Below are 20318 nucleotides of genomic sequence, written 5' to 3'. Positions count from 1 at the left end.
AGGCCAGGTCTGTGCTGGCTCAAATTTGGCTAGGCTGACAGACCCCCACAGAGCAACAGGTGAGCCTGGGGGTCCTGGGCATCAGAATGATCCAGGCTCAAACTCCCCATCCACTGTCATCATTTTTCTAAAGTGATGGGTAAGTAATAACCTCTCAGAGCCTTCCTCTCCTCATTTGTAAAATGGAGGTTCATACCTTAACCTCTTTGTGCCTCAGTGTCTCATCTGCAAACTGGGGTTGTGAAAATTAAGTGAAATGAGTCATGTAAAGTGTTAAGAACAGTGCCTGGCACATACTAGGTAAATGGAAGCTTGGCCTCTTTTTGTTGAAAGGAGAGTTTAGCAGGTATGTGAGAAGTGTAAAAGACAACCTGGAGACAAGCAGAGGCATTGCTCTTGGCATATTAAAAGGGAGTGAAAGGAAATTGAGTCATGGTGGCTCATGCCTGTAATCCTAGCACTGTGCGGGGCCGAGGAGGGAGGATCGCTTGAGCCCAGGAGTTTGAGACCAACCTAGGAAACATAGGGAGACTTTGCCCCTACAGAATGTTTTAAAATATTAGCCAGGGCATGGTGGCATGTGCCTGTGGTCCCAGCAACTTGGGAGAGTGAGGCAGGAGGATCACTCAAGTCCAGGAGGTCGAGGCTGCAGTGAGCTATAATCATGCCATCGCACTCCAGCCTGGGTGTCAGAGTAAGACCCTGTCTCAAAAAAAAAAAAAGACTTATGAAGTGGGAATCTCTGTTAGTTGTTCTGTTTCTGTGCCTGGCTCTCAGACCTTCCCTCCTGACATCGATGCTCTTTTCGGTCACCCTCCTCATCTGATGACTTGACCTTAAAGTTTAGGGGAACCTTGGGAGCCACTCATTGAAGATGATGGCTCCTCCATTAGCCCTGGTTTCTAACTTCTCACATAGAGCAGAACCCCAAGTCCTGCTTTCAACCGGACTATATGTAAACTAGAAGGAAGTGTCTTTATGCTAAGCCCCTGGAATTTTGGGGCTTATTTGTAATATCAGCTAGCATCATTTTAACCAACACAGAACTATTTCCTGCTGTTCCAGTGAAAGCATCTCTGAAGTGATGCTGGTGAAGGATGCACTTCCAGCTTTGCGAACTTCTGCTTATCCCCACAATCTGACCCCTGACTACTGGGGGTTTCAGAAGTCAAGGCCACCCCTACGCCTCTGGTATTTCAGATACTGGATAAAGCTTGTTGCCGATGGGGTGGGGGGTGTCTGTCTGGGAAGCCCTTGGCTCAGCACCCTCTAACAGCCACAGTTCCCAGGGAGCCCCCTAACCTTCCTGGGCTTCGCTGCATTGGACACCTGGATGGTGTAGACATCACTGGTGTTGGCCCCAGACCGCTGGATCTCTGCACAGTCCTGAAACACCTGCTCACCTGTCATTATGAAGGTTGCAAAGGGACAAAACAAAAGTCAGCTGGAGCCAAGGAAAGAGAGAAGGGGCCAAGGGGGCATGCTTGCCTGATTTATGTTCTGGGTTGGGAGGTGCTGGGGACAGGGAGATGAGTTGGGCCTGGGAAGATTTTGTAGAGGAGGTGACAGTAATCTGGGACCTGGACAATGAGCAGGAGTTGCCCGTGAGGAAGGGGAAGATGTTCCAGGAAAAGGAAACAGCATATGCAAAGGCCCCAAGGTAGGAAGGACCCTAGTGTGTACAGGGGACAGAGCATGGGCAGGGGAACTGAGGCTGAGGCCAGGGAGAGGAAATGACTCACACCATGAGAGAGGAGTTGAGGCCAGGGAGGCTGCTTGCTGTTTGATGAAACTGAGAGGGTAGAACATGGCTGGCACAGAGAAGGTGAGGCAGGGAGAGGAGAGAGGAGGCTGAGATTTCAGCAGGGCCAGGTCAGCTTTGAATGCCAGGCTGAGGAGCCCAGATTCTCTGGGCTGAGAAAGAGCACTCTGGCCAGAGTGTGGAGCGGGGACTGGAGGGGATGAGACTCAAAGCTGGGAGGCCAGAGAGAAGGCTGCTAGGGTTTTCTAGGAGAGAGTTACTGGGGCCTGAACTTCAATGAAGGACTTCTCATTTCACAGACCAGGAAACTGAGGCCCAACAGTGAGAAAACTGGCCCAAGGGCACACAGCCAGGCAGGACAGAAACTTCCTTCCTTGGAGCTCTGTTGGGTGGGGGCTGTGGGCTCCCCTCCATAGCCCACCCTTTTGACTGGATCTCCCTGCTGCCCTGGGCATTGGCCCCCTTATTCTGTCCTCCCTGGAAGTTGACTGCTGACTTTAAAGGGCCTCTGTTTCTTCCCTTTGGACTACATGAGATCAGAAGAGAATTTAATGACCAAAATCTACCAGGGGTTTCTAGACCTGGGCTGGAAAAAGTGACTGTTGACAAATAAAGTGCAGAGATTTAAAATCTCCTCTGTCTCAATTAGTGGGATCCATCTAGAGGTTTGAACTATGATTCTACCAGAATCCAATCTCTCTAGATAGGCAGGTACCCAGGATGGGGCCAAAATTCCAGATGGATAGGTTGTCAACACCAGTGAGGAACTGGGAGGCTATCACGGGGTAGGACTTCCTGGTTTGGCTTTACACCTGAACTTCAGGGATCCCTAAGCCTGGATCTGGGGCACTTGTCTGGAGAAGGCTATTGCTCTCATGCCACAAATGAGGTGACTAAGACCCCCAGATCCATCCCAGTTTGCCCACAAGCATTTCCTGGGCAGGGGTCTCCACTGCCCCACCTGTCAGCACCCCTCTAGCTTCCCATAGGGAACTGGAGTCCAGCCAAGCATGAGGAGGCTACTGGCCTCAAGGTGAGCAGGGATGGGCCGAACTTCACCCAGTAAGGCAAGGACAGAGCCAGGGTTGGCCTGAGATTTCCAGCCACCCTTTCCAAGGCTCTGCTCACTGTTATTTTCCTTAGTCTTCAACAATATCAGTAACAATAACAACAATAATATCAACGCTAAAAGTGAAATACTCACCAGGTATTGTAGTGTTTCCAAGGTGCCATGTAATAGCAGCGGTAGTTTGGGGCCAGGAAAAATATTTTTGGGAGTCATAAGAATAGGATAAATGGGTATTGATAAGCAATGGTTTGACCTAGTCCTCCTGTGAATCTCTGGGCTGGTAATTTGTACCAGTTTCCCTGCTTTTGGCCATAGGCACTGTGCTGAACCCCTTTGTATGCATGAACTCATCTGATTCTCTGTGTAAAAATTGTAAGATTATTATTCCCATTTTACAGATGAGAAGAACTGAGGCTCTGAAAAGTTAAATAAATATCTTGTATGAAGTTCCAGTGCCAATAAGTGAAGGAGGCAGTACTTGAACTCTGGCCCATCTGACTGCAAAGCCAGTGCCCTTCCTCCTACACCTCTCCCTCAGATTTCCACCACTGAGCATGCGTAAGGCTGGGGAAACAACTTGCATTAACAATTGCTGTTTTTACATCGTACAAAGGTTAGGTCTTTTCTACCTGTGCCCTTGTCCTTGTAACCTTCTGAACCAAACTCCCCAGTGCCTGGAAACAGCAGAAGACTTGACTCTCTTTTCCTTTCACCAGCCTCCACCTGACTAGGACAAAGCTTTGCAGAGAGCTAGTGCTCCCTTCCTGCTAGACTTCAAGGATGCCTGGTTCCTGTGCCCCATCTCCATCCAACCCTCTTTTCTACTCCTGGTGACTGAGTTCTTCAGTTTCTCCATTCAGAAGAGGGTGAAAGCAGCCTCCTAGTGTCCTCCCCTGGTCATAGTGGAGCACAGGGGACAGGGTGTTTGGGCAAAAGGTGCCCCAAGTGAGGTGCCCTACACAACCTCCTACTCAGATGATTGAGCAGACATTCAGCCTCAGATGGAGACTGGGTCAGTGGTGGGCTAGTGGGAGAGGCATTGGGTCCAGGCCCTGTGCCTCAGGCTAAGCTACAAGAAACCCACACATGGGATGAATTCAGGCAGCCTCACTGCCAGATCCATGCATAAGCAGGTAATGGGTTCGGGTTAATCCACATCTTGCGATTTGGAAGGTGTCTACTTTTCCTGCCTGTAGCTTCCTCAGGCCTCAAATCCCTACTTGGCTGGGTCTGCCAGACTTAGATGGAGCCAGGGTGGGGTCCTGTGTTCTCAAATCTCTGTCAGCCCTGGTGGTGCCTGGAGTGCCATCACTATTGCATCTCAAAGGCTTTGCAGCCTTCCTTCATGGATCCAGGAGCAGCAGTAGCCCCTTCCGTCTTTCTCTCTCAAGCCATCTCCACTCATGGTTCCAATAGGAGCTTCTTGAAAGTAGTCCCACTCTGTTCAAAAGCCTCCTCTGCCCCCTGTTAGCCTCGGGCTAAGAACCCTTCTCCTTCGCACAGCCTTTGGACTTGTCTGTTTTCATGGTCTGGAAACTTCAGGAACACTGATAGCTGAGCATCTGGCACACATTTGGCACTCAAAAACCGTGTGTTTCTTTCTCCTTCCCTCTGGGATCCATAGACCAAGGACTAGATATTTTTGCAAGAGACAGAGGCCATGACTATGCATTCACTGCTATATCCCCAGTACCCAGCACTGGGCCTGGCACACAGTAAGTGCTTAGTACATGTTTGTTGACTGAGTGATTGCAGCTGGGACCGTGCATGCCTTGGCCACCCCAAGAAGGCTGCATTAGAAGGAGTCAGTGAGGGCCTGGGAGCAGGCCCAGGCATTGTTTTCCCTTCCCAGAAACCAGGGCCAGGGAGGCCTCCTCACTTCTGTCTGGCCCTCTTGGGCTTAGGGCAGGGGCATTAAGTTGAGAGAGGTCCTTGGGGTGCATTGAGTCCAACCTCCCAGTTCCTTCTCATTCTATAGATAGGGACACCGAAGCCAGGGAGGGGTAAAACAAGCCCAAGAAAGTGAAGCTGTAGAGTGAATCCTGGAGACCAAACTTGTCAGTCTGGGCTGCTGTTGCCCTTATCCTCACCTCCAAAACCCATGGGTAAACTGAGGCCAAGAGATGGGCAGGGGCATGCCTAAGGTCACCCATGGAATCAGGGAAGAGGGTCTGGATTGGGATTGTTGTTGCCGCTATTGTTACTGCTGTTTATTATTTCTACTTCACAGATGGTCGGGGAGGGTGGGGCCCCGCAATGGTTTCCAGGCCCCCAGAGACCCAGAAGTGTGAGCAGGGTCTCCCTCCCGTCTCCCGCCCATCTCCAGCCGCACTGGGGTGCACCGCTCGCTCACCCGGGGCCAAGGCCTTAACCCTTTCTTGCATCCGGTTCCGCCACACCGCCAGCTGCTGGCGCAGTTGGTGCTGCTGTTCCTGCAGGAGGCTGGAGTTGTGCCTGAGACCTTGCAGGCTGCGCTCGATGTTGGTGAGGGCGGTGCTCTGGCGGCTCAGCGCATTCAGCAGCTGCTCCTTCTTGCTAAGGAGACTGGCCAGCTCCTCCTGCTGCTTCATTTCCAGGGCCTGCAACCGCGCCTCTAGGGTGCTGCCAGGTAGAGGGCGCACAGAGGTGAGCCTGCGGTCCTCACGAAGCATGTACCCCACCGCGTGCCTCCCTCGGCCCCGGAGTCCCTGCAGCCCGACGATGAGACTCAAGTGTGGTGGAGCGTCCTGTGCCCATTGTAGGCACAGATTGAAGAGGGGAGAAAGAGATACCCAGCCCTGGCATAATAAAGATTGAGGTCCAGTAGAAGAAAGAGGTGGTGTGGGAGGGCCACCAGCAACTGGGTAGCTATTATCAAATCCCAAATGTGCTTGCTTTTTGACCCAGCGGTCTACTCTCAGGAGATATCTTCTAGGGGGCATGGGCAAGAATGGCCCTGGGGCCTTCCTTGTAATAGAAAAAACAAACAAACCAAAAAACGATATAGCCTAGATGCCCAACAGCCAGGACTGGCTGAATCTGTTGCGTTTTGACATCCCTGGAAATGTTCCGCAGCCATGAAGGAGGAGGCCGGGTGAATTTGCACAGAACTGGAAAGCTGCCCAGGACTTGGGGCACATCAAGTCTAACCCCATGTGTGGCAAGAAAAAAAAAAAAAAAAGAAAGACAGAAAGTATTAATGTAAATATAGAGAAATAGGGTGATCATATAGGAGAAGGCTGGAAAGACGGGTGGAAAAGCCGCAGTGGTGCCTGCGTTTGGAGAGAATATGAAAGAAAGCCCCTCAAGTGCCGTGACTTCTGCAGGACAGGTTTGAGTGGATGGAGATGGAGAGGAGGGTCGGGGGCAGGATGGAGGACCAACTTTCTCTTTTATTTTGTAGAGGTTCCTGTTGTCCGATTATATTATAATAATCAAGAGACATTTTTGTAATGGATTTGGAAGTAAAGAGGAGGTTTTCAAAAGAAAGTTTTGACTCAGCTCTTCTTTTTGGGGATTTTATCCTCCAGATTTACTCGCATGTGTGTGAAATGAGAAATGGAAATGTTACTCATTGCATCCCTGGTTGGATTAGTGAAGGGCTGGAAACAACCTCAGTATCCATTAACTGGGGACTGGAGAAATAAAAGCAAGGACCGCATATGGTGGAGCATTATAAAGGTGGAGAAAAGAATGAGCAAGCTTGCCATGCAGTTATAGAATCTTTCCAAGGTAACAGAACAATAACTTATAAAAACAAGGTATAAACAAGTGGTAGGCTACATTTGGGCTTAAAAAGGATAAAAACGGGAATGTACAGATGCTCCAAAATGTATAATGGGGCTATGTCCTGATAAGGCCATAGTAAGTTGAAAATATCCTAAGTCAAAAATGCATGTAATACACCTAACCTGCTGAACAGCCTAGCTTAGCTTAGACAGCCTTAAACATGCTTAGAACACTTACATTAGCTCATGCCTGTAATCCCAGCATTTTGGGAGGCCAAGGCGGGTGGATCGCGAGGTGAAGAGATCGAGACCATCCTGGCCAACACGGTGAAACCCCGTCTCTACTAAAAATATAAAAATTTAGCCGGGCGTGGTGGCATGCACCTGTGGTCCCACCAGCTACTCGGGAGGCTGAGGCGGAAGAATCGCTTGAATCCAGGAGGCGGAGGTTGCAGTGAGCCCAGATTGCACCACTGCACTCCAGCCTGGTGACAGAGCAAGACTCCGTCTCAATAAAAAAAAAAGAACACTTACATTAGCCTGTGGTTGGGCACGATCATCTAGCACAAAGCCTATTTTGTAATAAAATGTTGACCCTCTCATGTAAGGTAATGAATATTGTACTGAAAGAGAAAAACAGAATGGTTGTATGGGTACTCAAAGTACTGTTTCTACTGCGTGTGTATTGCTTTCATACCATTGTTAAGTCACACAGTTGTAAGCCCAACCATTTTAAGTTAGCAGTCTTCTGTAGGTATGTGTTTGCATATTCACAAGAAACCCTGGAATGTCAGCCTATAGAATGTCAGCTCATGAGGACAGGGGCTTTTATCTCTTTGTTTAATTCTATATCCACAGTGTCTGTAATAGTGCTTGATACATGGAAAGAGCTCAAAAAGTATGTTGGTTGATTGAATGGAAGGATACACAAGAAACTAGGAACAGCGGCTACCTCTGGCTTGGGTGGGTGGCTGAGGGACAGGGCTCGGAGTGAGACATTTTACTGTGTATACACTTGTGTCGACTCATTCTGCAGACTAAGAAAATGAGTCCAGCTAGGGCAGAAGAAATTTCCTCTGGACTCCCAATTATGCTGTAGGAAAAGAGAATTGAGGCACACTGAAATTCTAGAATTTCTGCTGTCTTCACGGGCCAAGAGCTTACTGAGGACATCCTCCATCGTCACTGATTTCTAGACACCTGGTGCTAATTTGGAGTGATTGAAAATGTCCCAGTCCTCATCACTGAGACCTTGGGTTGGGGGAATAAGAAGATGGGCAGACTGTCATTAATTACACCCAGATCAGAGAGAGCTGGGGGATCTCATGGCCGTATCCTGGCCCAACATGTGAACAACTTCTTGCCTGATTCACAGGCCTGTGGCTTGTTCAGTGGGTAGATTTTGGCTTCTCCAGAACCCTGACCTTGGCAGTTTTTTTCTTCACTCAGCTTGAAACTGAGATGAAATCAGCCTTAGCTGTCAGATGTCTCTGCTTTATCTAAACCTCATGACATTTTTTTTCTTTGTAATTTAAAGGGTGTTCCCCTGATGCATATTTGCTTATAAATGCAAAGACTCTCTGATAGTGCAGACAAGAACCTGGTAACTGTGGTTGCGTCTGGGGACAGGAAGCAGGTAGACAGCACCAGATTTATTTATTTGCAAAGAAGTAGAGCCAATACAATGTACAGGGTGGATAGTATGGTGGGTGAATTAGATCTCAATAAAACTGTTAAAATTTACAAGATAAATAAAAGAGAAAAGGAAGGAAGGAAGGAAAAGGAAAGAAAGAATCAGGGTGTCCTGGGCTCCAGGAAAATGCCTATCCCCAGTCCCACCCAGTGCAGGGGCCAGGCCATGTGCCTGCCTGGCCCCTAGCCCAGCCCTGTATCCACTCTCATTTCCAGCCTCAGTCTGGACTCCAACCCTGGTTTCAGTTCTTCCCCAGCAGGGGCTATTCCCAGCTCTAGTTTCAGCTCTAACTCCCAGAATACCTCCTTGCCCCAGTCCTAATCCAAGCTCCTAGCTCTGGCCACATGCCCCATCCCAGACATCAGCCCACGTCGAGCTTCCAGTCCTGGCTCCAGCTCCAGCCCCAGCCCCAGCCCTGGCTCTGGTGCCCGCCCTAGGTCCCAAACTTGACTCCAGCCCCAGCTCCTGCCCTAGTCTGGTGCCAGGTGCCACACCCACCTGTTTTGGCCCTGAAGCTGCTGGAGCTTCTGCCTCTGCAGCAGCAGCTGGTTCTCCAGCTTGTCGGTGGACAGGAGGGTCTCCAGCATCTGCGTGTCCATTCTTGATGTCTGGCTCAGGAACTGCTCCAGCAAGCAGAAGCCGGTAGGGGACTACATAAGCCCTACAGGAGCCCTGGCCAACCACCCACCTGCCCACAGACCCTGCCACTCCAGAAACTCACTGACCTGTTTCCACTCTCCTGGTCAGTAGTTCCTGTGGTCACTCATTCACAGGCCCTAACTTAGCTTAGCTTCCTAACTTAGCTTCCTAAATTTGCCTTTCCCCATCACTGCAATGGCAGCTCCATTACCCCTGCTGCTTAGGCCCCAGGAGCCATCATCCCTGTCCCCCACATCCAACCCATCTGCAGGTCCTGTCAGCTCTACCTTCCAGGTGGCACCTGACCATTTCTCTCCTGCTCTGTGGCCTTCACTCTGGCCCTGGACTCCCACCCTCCTTCCCTACAGTCCATTCTCTACTCAGCCACCTGGGGCTGCCTCTTAAAACAAGTTTGCTCTGTTCAGAATCTTCCTGTGACTCCCATCTCATGCAGCGGAAAAGCCCCAGTCCTCACCATGGCCTGCAAGGCCCTATGGTATGATCTGTCCCTATCACTTCTCCAGCCCCTTGCCTGCCAGTCTCCTCCTGGTCACTCCAGCATACTGGTCTCTCGATGTTCTTGAACCCACCAGCATCTCCATCCTCTCTCTGGGCCTTTGCACGTGCTGTGTCCCCTGTCTAGAGCACTCTCTGCAGTAAGCCTGGCTGCAGCCCTACCTTCTCCATGGCCCTTCCTGGCCTTGCTGTATGAACTCGCAGCTCTCATCCCTCCCACCACTCCCCATGCATCCCCCTCTTGCTCTGTCTTCCACGCTATTTTCTCCTTAGCGCGGTCACTGGCTAACATATACAGCCACATGTTGCTTAATGATGGAAAGATGTTGCAAGAAAATCATCATTATGCGATTTCGTCATTGTGCAAACATCATAGTGTGTACTTACACAAACCTAGATGGTATAGCCGCCTACACACCTAGGCTATAAGCTACAAACCCATACAGCACGTGACTGTACCGAATACCGTAGGCAGTTATACCACCGTGGGAGGTTATTTGTGTATGCATATCTAAACACAGAAAAAGTGCAATAAAAACAGGGTGTGCGAATCTTATGGGCCTGCCATTGTCTGTGTGGTAAGTTGTTGACTGGAACATTGTTAAGTAGCGCATAACCACATATGTCACTTATCTTTCCATTTCCAGGGGAAGCTTCACAGCGGTAGGAATGCATGCCCGCTTTGTTTCCTGCTATATACTAGAAACAGTCTTCTCAAGCAGTGCCCGGCACACAGAGGATCCAGCAAACAAATGCAGAAACTTGTGTCCGTTTGTTATTCACTTTTTCATCCACTGACTTCACCACCCTCCCTTTTATTCACCAGTTCCCTCCCTGCTCTTTGCTGCTCAGATACCTCCTCTCTCCAAGTCCTTGGCTCCCGGAGGCCCAATTAATTATTTCTTATCTATCTTCCCCTGGTGCATTATAAGGCCCCTGAGGGCAGGGGGGCTGTGCTGCTCTACCCCTCATCTCAGTGCCCACCACAGACCCCGGCACTGAAGTTACAGAGGCAGAAAAGCCAAGTCCAGCACCCACCTCCCAGGGCTCATAGCTTAGAGGGAGATAGTTTTATGACAAGGTCATCAGAAAGGAGGGGCCCAGGGGGCTACAGGCCCAGAGGAGGCCTTGACCCTACCCAGGGACAGAGGTCAAGGTAAGATGATTGGGGCTACGAGACAGCCTGGCCAGTCGCAGGCCCTCAGTGCCCACTCACTCACTCCCTGTTACCTGAGCCTCCATGTCCGTCAGCTTGCGGGTCTGGGCAGTGGTCTGGTTCAGGAAGCTGATGTCCAGCTTCAGCAGGGGGGCCGTCTGATTCTGGACCATTTGCTGCTGGGCCTCGACCAGCTCCAACCTCAAGCGCGTCTTGATGGTCCTCTCTAGCTGTGGGAGACCATGGGCTGCGGTCACGGGGGAGAGGCTGGGGGAAGCCCCCTGTCCCTCCCACGTGTCTCCATGGAAGGGCACCGAGCAGGCATGGGAGGCCTCCTGGCTCAGAACATGCCAGGCCAGGTCAGGCCACCTTTACCTCTTGCCTGGACAGTCACAGTAGATGCTTCCTTAGGAGGGACTACATGCCTGTTTTGTCTGCCTCTCCGCCTCCATCCTTGTCCCCTTCACAGTCATCCCCCACTAGGCAGCCAGAGGGATCCTGCTGAACCTAAGTCAAGTCACACTCCTCCTCTGCTCAAAATCCTCCCAGGGTTCCTACCTCACTCAGAAAAGCCAAGACTGCAGGTTCCTCCGTGGCTGGGCCTGCCACTACACTCTCATTCTCTTCCTATTCCCCTCTCCCTCCCTCACTTCAATCCCGATGCAATGCCTCCATGACATCCCTCAACAGAGCCAGCATGCGCCGCCCTCAGGGCCTTTGCACATGCTGTTTCCTCACTGTTCCCTCTGGAATCCTCCCCCAGCCCCGCGCCCCACCTGCGTGGCACACACCCTCATGTTGTTTCAGGTTTCTTCATACCACTTATCACCACTTGACTTTTTAAAATCACTACCTCTCTTTTTGTCTGTCTGTTGTCTGTTTCTCTCTCTAGAATGTCAATTCCATGAAGCCAGGGACTTGGTTTTGCTCACTATCTTATTTCTATGTTTGGCACAACGCGCGGCACACAGCGAGTGCTCATAAATATGTGTTCAGTGAATTGATGAAAAAGGGGAAGCAGCAAGGGTCAGAGCACAGCACCCGACCGCATGCCCCTTCCCCACCTCCTCGGGGCGAGCCAGCCAGCAGGGAGCGGGAATGCATCTCTCCCTTATACAAAGAGTTTGCAGGTGCGTTGGTCGAGCTGTGCTTTCTATCTTCAGGTCCCCTCCATCTGCAAATGGGGCTGGACTGGCCAGTGTCCAAGGGTTCTCCCAGCTCTGATGTTCTGGGATCCCACGTGCTTGTGTTCATTTCTTTGACAGGGCTGCTCTCTTGCCCAAGGGCGGGAGAGTTGGTCTGGCACAGCACCAGGATCATGTTGTAAAGGTGAACAGTGTGTTCTCAGGGCTCAGTGCCTGCCGGGAGAGAGCCAGCTCCGCTCCACCATTCCCTCTCCATTTGACACACATGCTGGCCTCTCACCACGCCCCCCATCCCTGTCCCTGGCTCCTTCCCTTGCCTTCTCACTCAGTCTTTCAGAAGGTCCAACTGGACAACTCCCAGGGTCCCTGGGAAGATGGGTGCTCCCCAGGATGGGTGGTGACCTTTGCTCCGGCCAGGCTCCAGCCACTTCCTCCTTCATCTCTTCTCCCTTCTTCCATCGTGACTGTCCACTCCCATCCCTCCCTCCCCCTAGAGGGAACATGTTCCATTATCAAATCCTGGAGTGGGTGCTTGTGGGCAGTAGTAGTATTGGTTAGACTATGTTTCTCAAAGTATGGTTCTTCCATCAGCATCAGCTGAGAGCTGATGAAAAATGAGAATTTCCAGGTCCCACCCCAGACCTACTGAACTGGAAACTCTTAACAGTGCCTAGCCAGCTGTGGTTAACAACCCCCTGGCTGTGTTAGACGCTTGCTCAAGTGTGAGAGCCCTTGATGCAGCGATGGCAGGGGGGACTGAAGACCAGAAAGACCCCCTTCCTTCCTTCTCTACATCATTAACCCACCCCCTCTCTGCAGCACACAGCATGTGCTAACAAGTTCCATCTACAAACTAACCCCACAGCCTCTCTGGCTGCTCCTCCAGTTTCTCTGGTCTCCTCAACACAAAACTTCTGCAAGTTGTCTCCATATTCTCACCTCCACACCCACCCTCACTTAAAAAAAAAACCATAATGTTAATAATATAATGATGTTACATTTCACACACATGTAATCCCAGTACATTGGGAGGCTGAGAAGGGTGGATCATTTGAACCCAGGAGTTTGAGACCAGCCTGAGCAACATGATGAAATTTTATTTCTACTAAAAATACAAAAATTAGCTGGACATGGTGGCACAAGCCTGTGGTTTTCGCTACCCAGGAGACTGAGGCAGGAGGATTACTGGAGCCCAGAAGGCAGAGGTTGTGGCGAGCTGAGATGGCACCACTGGACTCCAGCCTGGGCAACAGAGTAAGATTGTATCTCAAAAAAAAGTATAGAGAATAAACATAACCTGTAGTGTTCATCTTCCTGTACACTCCCAGTCACATCTCTCCATCTGGGGAAGTCCACTTGCCTTTTGGGGTCTCACTGTCACCCAGGCTGGAGTTCAGAGATGTGATCATGGCTCGCTGCAGCCTCAAACTACTGGCTTCAAGCAATCCTCCCACCTCCCAAATAGCCGGGACTATGGGTAGGCACCACGGTGCCCAGTTCCCCCTTCGCTCTTTAATTCATCTTCTCATAGATAGCCCTCCTTGACACTGCACTCAAGGGACATTTTTGTGTCTTCTTCTTGCTTGACATCTCAGGACCAATCACCCAGGTGGCCGCTCCCTGTTGCTGGACGACTTCCGCCCTGGTTTCCTCCTAGCCCCTAACCACCCACTCTCTGACTCCACCTTTATAGATTCCTACATGGCAGGGGCTCTCATGGCCCAGTCCTGGGTCCTTGTCTCTATGTACATTCACTCCCCAGGTCAGGGGTCCTTAATGAGGAACCACAGTCTCCCATGAACTTGAGTGAGAAAAAAAAAATCACATCTTTTGTCCACTAATCTGCAATTAAAATTTGGCATTTCCTTCAGTCATGAACTTAGGTCACAAACCACATGCATACTAGCAGGTCCTGAGACTCATTAGAAATCCCAAATATTTTCATACCACAACACATTCTTACAGTATCTTAAAATATTGTTTTTACTCAGCCTGATTTTGGAATCATAGACGTTATCACACCCACCACTGGATAATGCTATGACTGATGACAGATTTTAGTTTTCATATTTTGCTTATGATTTCCATATTACTGAGTGGTCCTATGCTTCGATTTTATGCATTTCTGAGAAAAGATCCTTAAGCTTCACCAGGACCAGATGCCAAGGAATCTGAGGCTCCAAATGCATCAGGGCCCTGCCCCAGGTGCTGAGATGGGTCCCTGGACTTCCACATCCCCTCGTGCTGATGGGGCTATCACCATCTCCCACCCAGACTTCTCCCCTGCATGTCCCCAACTCACCATCTCTGCACGGTTTCCTATGAGCATCTCAAGCCCAATGTGAAACCCTTGATTCCTCAGCTCCCACCACCCCTGTCCTTACAATTCCCACCCCATTCTCCTAAGTTTTTCCCATCTCAGGAAATGGCCCCACCCAGTTCTGAGCCCTAAACCCAGACCACAATCTTTTTTTTTTTTTTTGACGTAAGTCTCCCTACGATGCTCAGGTTGGAGTGCAGCGGTGTGATCTCGGCTCACTGCAACCTCTGCATCCTGGGTTCAAGCGATTCTTCTGCCTCAGCCTTCCGAGTAGCTGGGACTACAGGTGCGTGCCATCATGCCCAACTAATTTTCGTATTTCACCATATTGGCCAGGTTGGTCTCGAACTTCTGACCTCGTGATCTGCCAGCCTTGGCCTCCCAAAGTGCTGGGATTGCAGGCGTGAGCCACCGCACCCGGCCTCCAGACCTCAATCTTAACTTCTCTTTTTCTTACTGGCCACACTCAGCCCACTAGTAAGTACTGCCCACTATGATCCCAATGTAGATTTCAAATCTATTTACTCACCTTATTCTGGGCCAGGCTGCCCTCCTCTCCATGGGTCTGCCTCTTGTGCCTTCCTATCTCTAACCCCTCTGTCAGCTCCCAGGAGATTCTAATGTGTGGCTGGCTGGGCCCACCAGCATGGATAAGGACAAACACAGCTATATGGAGTTTGGCCTCAGACTTCTTCATGCATCATTGACCTCCTAGAACCTAAATTCAAAAGCAGACTTCCAGGTACTGAGCACCTGCTCCAAGTGGTCAAACAGCAAAGTCATGCCTAAGGTGAGCCTTTCCCAGGCATCTTCCCCAAGATTCTCATTTGCCTGAACGTGGACAATCTGAGGCCTGGTCTTGCCCAAGGTCACCATATGGCAGGCCAGGTTCTAAGACTCCTTGCTTAAGGGCTGCAGAGCTGAGCTGGCGATTCAGGGTAGCTCAGGGTCCTCTCCAGTGACTGGAGCTCCTCAAGCACCTCATTGGTCCCCCACTTGTCCTGCAGTTGCAAGTGGCTGGGCAGGGCAAAGGCTACCCACAGCTGGAGCCCATCACCCAATTTGCCACACCCGCCCACCAGCATGGGTCCTAGGATGGATAATCTGGGCCAGATGGGCTCAGTTAGGCTACGCTGGGCTCTGGAGACTAACATTGGCCTGGGTGGTGGGAGCTGGGTCTGGCTCATGGCTCAGGCACCAGCTGGAAGGGCAGGGGATGGATCTCAATAGAGGAACTGACTCAACATGGGATCTACTGCTCTCTATGCCTTGCACCGACTCCAGGATTAGACCTGCCCCTTCTCCATCACTCTCAGGCTGCCAAAGTCTCAGGCCTGTGATGGGGTACAAAGGCCTGACCTCTAATCATCCTTCCAGCCAGCAAAGAGGCTGAGCTTTGGTTCCTGGCCTACCGCGCCCTCCCCTTGGCCCTGGGTTTGAGTTCTGGCTCTACCACACTCTCATTGTGGGCCTTTGGAGAGTACTATGTTTCTCTGAGCCTCGTTTACAGATCTGTGTCATGGGTCAGGACACCTTGCTCTTTGGTAGGGAGAGGACATTTGCAAAGGGTCTTGAAGGAAAGGAAGGAAATTTTCACAGGCAGGGGCTTGGGGAGGAGGGGTGACCCAGACAGATAACAGGTGCAGATCAATGGATGAGCAGCCTCCGTTGCCAAGGAGATCTGCCCAAGCCTCCTCCTCTCCTGTATTATTTATATAAAATGGACATCAACTGGCCAATGGAGAAACTGCAGTCCATCCATGAAATGGATTTCACTGAGCAATAAAAAGTAAAGAACCATTGATGTGTGCAACAATACAGATGAACCTCAGGTGGATTATGAGTGAAAAATATGTCAGACTCCAGTGGTTCCACACTGTAGGGGTCTATTTGTATGACTCTAAAAAAGTCAGAATCTGTGATTGCAAGGACCTGGGTCCCGGGAGTTAGGGGACTGATTGTTAAAGGACACACGGGAGCTTTCTGGGATATTGGCAATGTTCTATGTCGTGATTGTGCTGGTGGTTACATAACTGTATATGTCTGTCAAAATTCATGGAACCATACATGAAAAGGGCAGATTTTGCTGTAGGTAATAGAGCAATATAGGTAATGTAAAAAGGAAATGCCATCACCATCACCCCATTTTATTGAGGTCATACCTCAAAAGAAACAACCCCCAACACAAGTTTCTATAAAATGCCCCAGATATACATATGTAACATTAAACTGCAGGTAAAAATGAATGCAGAGAGAGTGAATCCCCTCAGCCTCTCTGAGTTTCATTTATTTCATTCGTGCATTCATTCAGGAATTATTTCTTGAGCACCTACTATGTGCTCATCCTGTATTAGATACTAGAGAAACAGAAAATGAGCAAAATTGGTAACGTTTCTGATTCCTGGGCATTTCTACTAAATATATCAGTTACATTGAAATCTCGATGAGTGCTATGAAGAAAATAAGACGGGGTAATATGTGGGGTTGGGGGCAAGTTTAGCCAGGGTGATAGAGAAAGCCCCACCAGAGAGGGCCATCTGAACCGAGAGGCTGAGAAGAAGCCAGGTCTGGGGAAATCAGGAGGGCAGCAATTCCAGGCAGAGCAAAAGGCAAGTGCAAAGGCCTTGAGGTGGGAGCGTGTCTCGGCTCTGAGGATCAAAATGAAGATGAGTAACAATGGTATGCCCTGCGTCTATCTCTCTTCCATGGAAAATGGCACGTGAGGTTCCTGTTTGGAAAAAGCCTTTTGTCAACTGCAGGTAAAAATGAATGCGGAGAGAGTAATGCTTTGTATGGATGGGCCTGTGTGTGAATCTAGCTCTTAGCTTATTGGCTGTGTGATCTTAGGCTGGTGCTTCTACCTGTCTGAGCCTTTTCTCTAAAATGAAGATAATCATAGCTCCTTCCCCGAGGTTGTAGGGAGCATTCCTGAGATGACCCTGGTTATAGTTACATAATGAACGGATGACAAATTCTGGTATGTCTGGGCCATGGCTTACTATGCAGCTGTTAAAAACAATGAGGTTGATGACTGGCGCAGTGGCTCCCACCTGTAATCCCAGCACTTTGGGAGGCCAAGGTGGGTGGATCACTTAAGCCCAGGAATTGGAGACCAGCCTGGGTAACCTCAGTGGGGTGACGGTGATGGTATTTTCTTTTTACATTACCTTCATTGAGCAATAAAAATTTATTGAAATTGTTTGGATTTTTAAAAGTACAATGAGAGTGTACACAGGTATGATTAATAGAATATTTAACTGCTGGCATATAAACACCAGAAGTCCTTATCCGATGTCCTAGACCCCCAGGGATCTGTGACTAGAATTCAAGGAACCTGTAAACTTGTATGAAAAAAAATGACCTTTGTCCCCCACCTAATCTCTAACTGCAATTAGCATTTCCCGTGGTGGTGATAGCAGGGCCTGCGGCTTTGTCACCAGCAGACACTGCAGATACTCTAATAATGTCTTACTGCAGTGATTGCAGACACCTACGACGTATTGTGCTACTCATCGCAGCCTCAGAATGAAGGAAGGTGCTCGATCCCCCACTCGGTCCTGTTATTTTGCGCATTAATACAGAAGTAACATAGGACTATGTTAGAAACCTGTTTTCTGATATGTTGACATTTTCATCTCAAGGTAATCTGTTTCCTTTACAAATTATGCATTTAATTTTACATTACAAAAAACATTTTTTTCTGAGAGAGGGTCTAGAACTTCATCAGATGCCAAAGGACCCCAAGGGACAGGAAAGGTTGAGACCCCTGAAGACCCATCCCACACGTTACCTCACTGGTGTCCCCAGTAGGTTGCCAACTGTGAGAATGCCTGCCTTTTCTGCTGGGGCCTGGAAGAGTGTTTGGATATTTGTAGGCTCTGCTTTGACCCCAATTATAGATGGGCAAATGGAGGTTCAGGCTCAGAGTCACTTTCTCGAGGTCACCCATCAAGTTGGCAGATGCTAGATTCATCCCCAGGTCTACTGAGTCGGAAGGTGGAAGGTCAGCTCTGGTGGCTGTAGGAGGGTCAGGGCAGGGTTGAGCGGGTGAAAGTGGTGCTTCCCTCACCCAGGGCACGACCCAGGCTTCAGCCCTGCAGCCAGTGAGCCCAGAGGGCAGGGTGAACCCTGCTGCTGGCTTCCGCATGTTGACCCAGTTTCTGGGTCTCTGCCCAGACTTGTTCCTGAATCAGACCCAGAGCACCAGGGTTTCTGTGAATCGGGGTGTGCATTAAGGTAGAGGAAGCTCAGGGATCCTTCCAAAACTATTCCCCATGAAATTGCAGGGAGCTAAAGACCACTGGACTGGGAGTCAAGAGCCCCCTGTTTCTGATCTCCCATGTGTGATTTGGTCAAATGACTTCATCTCTCAGTAAACTACCTCCTAATTGTTCAGACCCAACCTCTCCAAGCCGCCCTGCTCTCTTTTGACTCTCTCATATCCCGCATTCAATCTGTTGTCTCTACCCTCAGGCACATGCAGAATCTGACCACTGCTGCCCAGCCTTGCCACTTCCACCCCAGACCCAGCCATTATCATATCTAGCAGAGATCACAGCCTCCTTGATACCCTGGGCTTCCGTCTCGCTCCCTGGGCCCCCAGGCTATGCTTCATGAGTAATCAGTGAGGTCCTGGTCAGCCTGTCAGATGATAATTCCCTCTGCTCTAAACCCTGCTGTGGCTCCCTTGTGGCTTAAAGGGGACCAGGATTCTTTGCAGATACCTTTAGTGGAGAACAAAATTCTTTGCTTTGGAAACAGGCGTAGCAGCCCCAACGAACAGAATCCAAACCAGGCTGTACTGGGGTAGTGTGGGAATTGGGATGTAGCCTGTTCTAGGTCCTAGGCTGAACCAAGGCCCCACGGCTGGGGTGGGGCAGGGTGTGGAGATCTGAGCCTGGCCTGATGGTAAAAGGAAAAGGTCTTTAGCCCCAGGAGTAGGGGCCCAGGCAGGGAGGCATTGGGGAGCAAAGACTTAGAGAGGGGGAGACCTAAATTATGCCCTCAGGGACCGCTCAGCCCCCACCTCCTCCATTTCACAGTTGGGGAAACTGAGGTCCTAATCAGGAAAGTAAAGTGCCAAAGGCTGTACACAGGAGCTAATGGCCAGATCTTGTCCAGACGTATGAAAATCCGGGAGGTCAGAGCTTCCATAGCTTTGTGTGTGTGTTTCAACTTAAATGTAAATCTTCGTAATTTTAGTTTTCAAATGGGTGATATAAACACATTGTTCAAAATTCCAAGGAACAAAAAGGAGTGAAGTGAAAACAAATTTTCGGTCTCCGCCCCAACCTGCAGTTTCTCCCTACCGGCCGCTGAGAGGGAGGTTCCTGGGTTTCCTTCCAGAGAAACGCTAGCATACATCTGCAGTAACTGTGCTTCCACCCCACCATCTGCCCTTCTGGCTACAGAAACCTCCGCTTGCCATTCCACACCTGGCTTCCTTTCGCTTGGCATAATGTATAGCGTGTTCCACATTCATCCAGGTAGCCTCTCCTCACCGTTGCAAGCTGCTTGCAATTCCATGCATGGGCCTCCGCTGTTCACTCATCTAGTCTCCTCTAGCTGGACCTGCAGGATATTTCCAGGCTTTTCCCATCACAAACAGGGCTGCTCCAAATATCCTTGTACTCCTGTCACTTAACACCTTCACAGGTCTACATGGGGAATAAATCCTTTGAAGCAGAATTGCTGAGTGAAATCACACGTTTCGTTGGTCCTTTGTTTTTTGAGACAGAGTCTTGCTCTGTCACCCAGGCTGGAGTGCAATGGTGTAATCATGGCTCACTGCAGCCTCGAACTCCCAGGCTCAAACAATCCTCCCACCTCAGCTTCCCAAGTAGCTGGGACTATAGGCCACCAGGCCCAGCTAACTTTTTTTATTTTTTATTTTTTTATGTAGAGACTGGGGTCTTGCTTTGTTGACTCAGGCTAGTCTAGAACTCCTGAGCTCGAGTGATCCTCCCACCTTAGCCTCCCAAAACGCTTATGATTTTGACTATCGTTAATAAACTGCCCTTGGCAGAGGTTGTGCCTCATGGTTTCCGCCCTTTGTTTGGAGGAGAGGCCCTAGGGTCTGCTGAGGTGGCCACAGGAGCCAGAGAGTTGGCTTATTGCACCCCCTCCCAACATGCATCCACAACCCCCAATCTCAGTAGCACCAGAGCTTCTCCCACAAGCATCCTTCTGACTTCCAGGTCTCCCTGAAAATGTCACCTCCTCTGAGAAGCATTCCCCGACCATCCCCACTCTATTCCACCTGTTTGTCACAGGGTCCATCCTGGCTTCTACACAGTACTTCATGCCATCTG

General features: G+C 50.0%; 1 protein-coding gene across 1 annotated transcript in view; it reads right to left on the bottom strand.

Moving 5' to 3' along the window:
• ANGPT4 (angiopoietin 4) overlaps positions 1-20318 on the bottom strand; it is a 43811-nt gene that overhangs the window by 10279 nt on the left and 13214 nt on the right. The window contains exons 2-5 of the mRNA XM_012455269.2: positions 10617-10772; positions 8730-8851; positions 5185-5432; positions 1303-1403 (exon numbers count right to left, since the gene is read on the bottom strand). Of these exons, the coding sequence (XP_012310692.2) occupies positions 1303-1403; positions 5185-5432; positions 8730-8851; positions 10617-10772 (627 nt within the window). The remainder of the gene's footprint in view (positions 1-1302; positions 1404-5184; positions 5433-8729; positions 8852-10616; positions 10773-20318) is intronic.

The sequence above is a fragment of the Aotus nancymaae genome, unplaced genomic scaffold (assembly GCF_030222135.1).
Source record: "Aotus nancymaae isolate 86718 unplaced genomic scaffold, 86718_ANA_hifiasm-v0.15.2.pri h1tg000029l, whole genome shotgun sequence".
Classification (NCBI taxonomy): Eukaryota; Metazoa; Chordata; class Mammalia; order Primates; family Aotidae; genus Aotus; species Aotus nancymaae.
The sequence above is the reverse complement of the archived record's forward strand: the minus strand, read 5'-3'. Positions and strand labels throughout refer to the sequence as shown.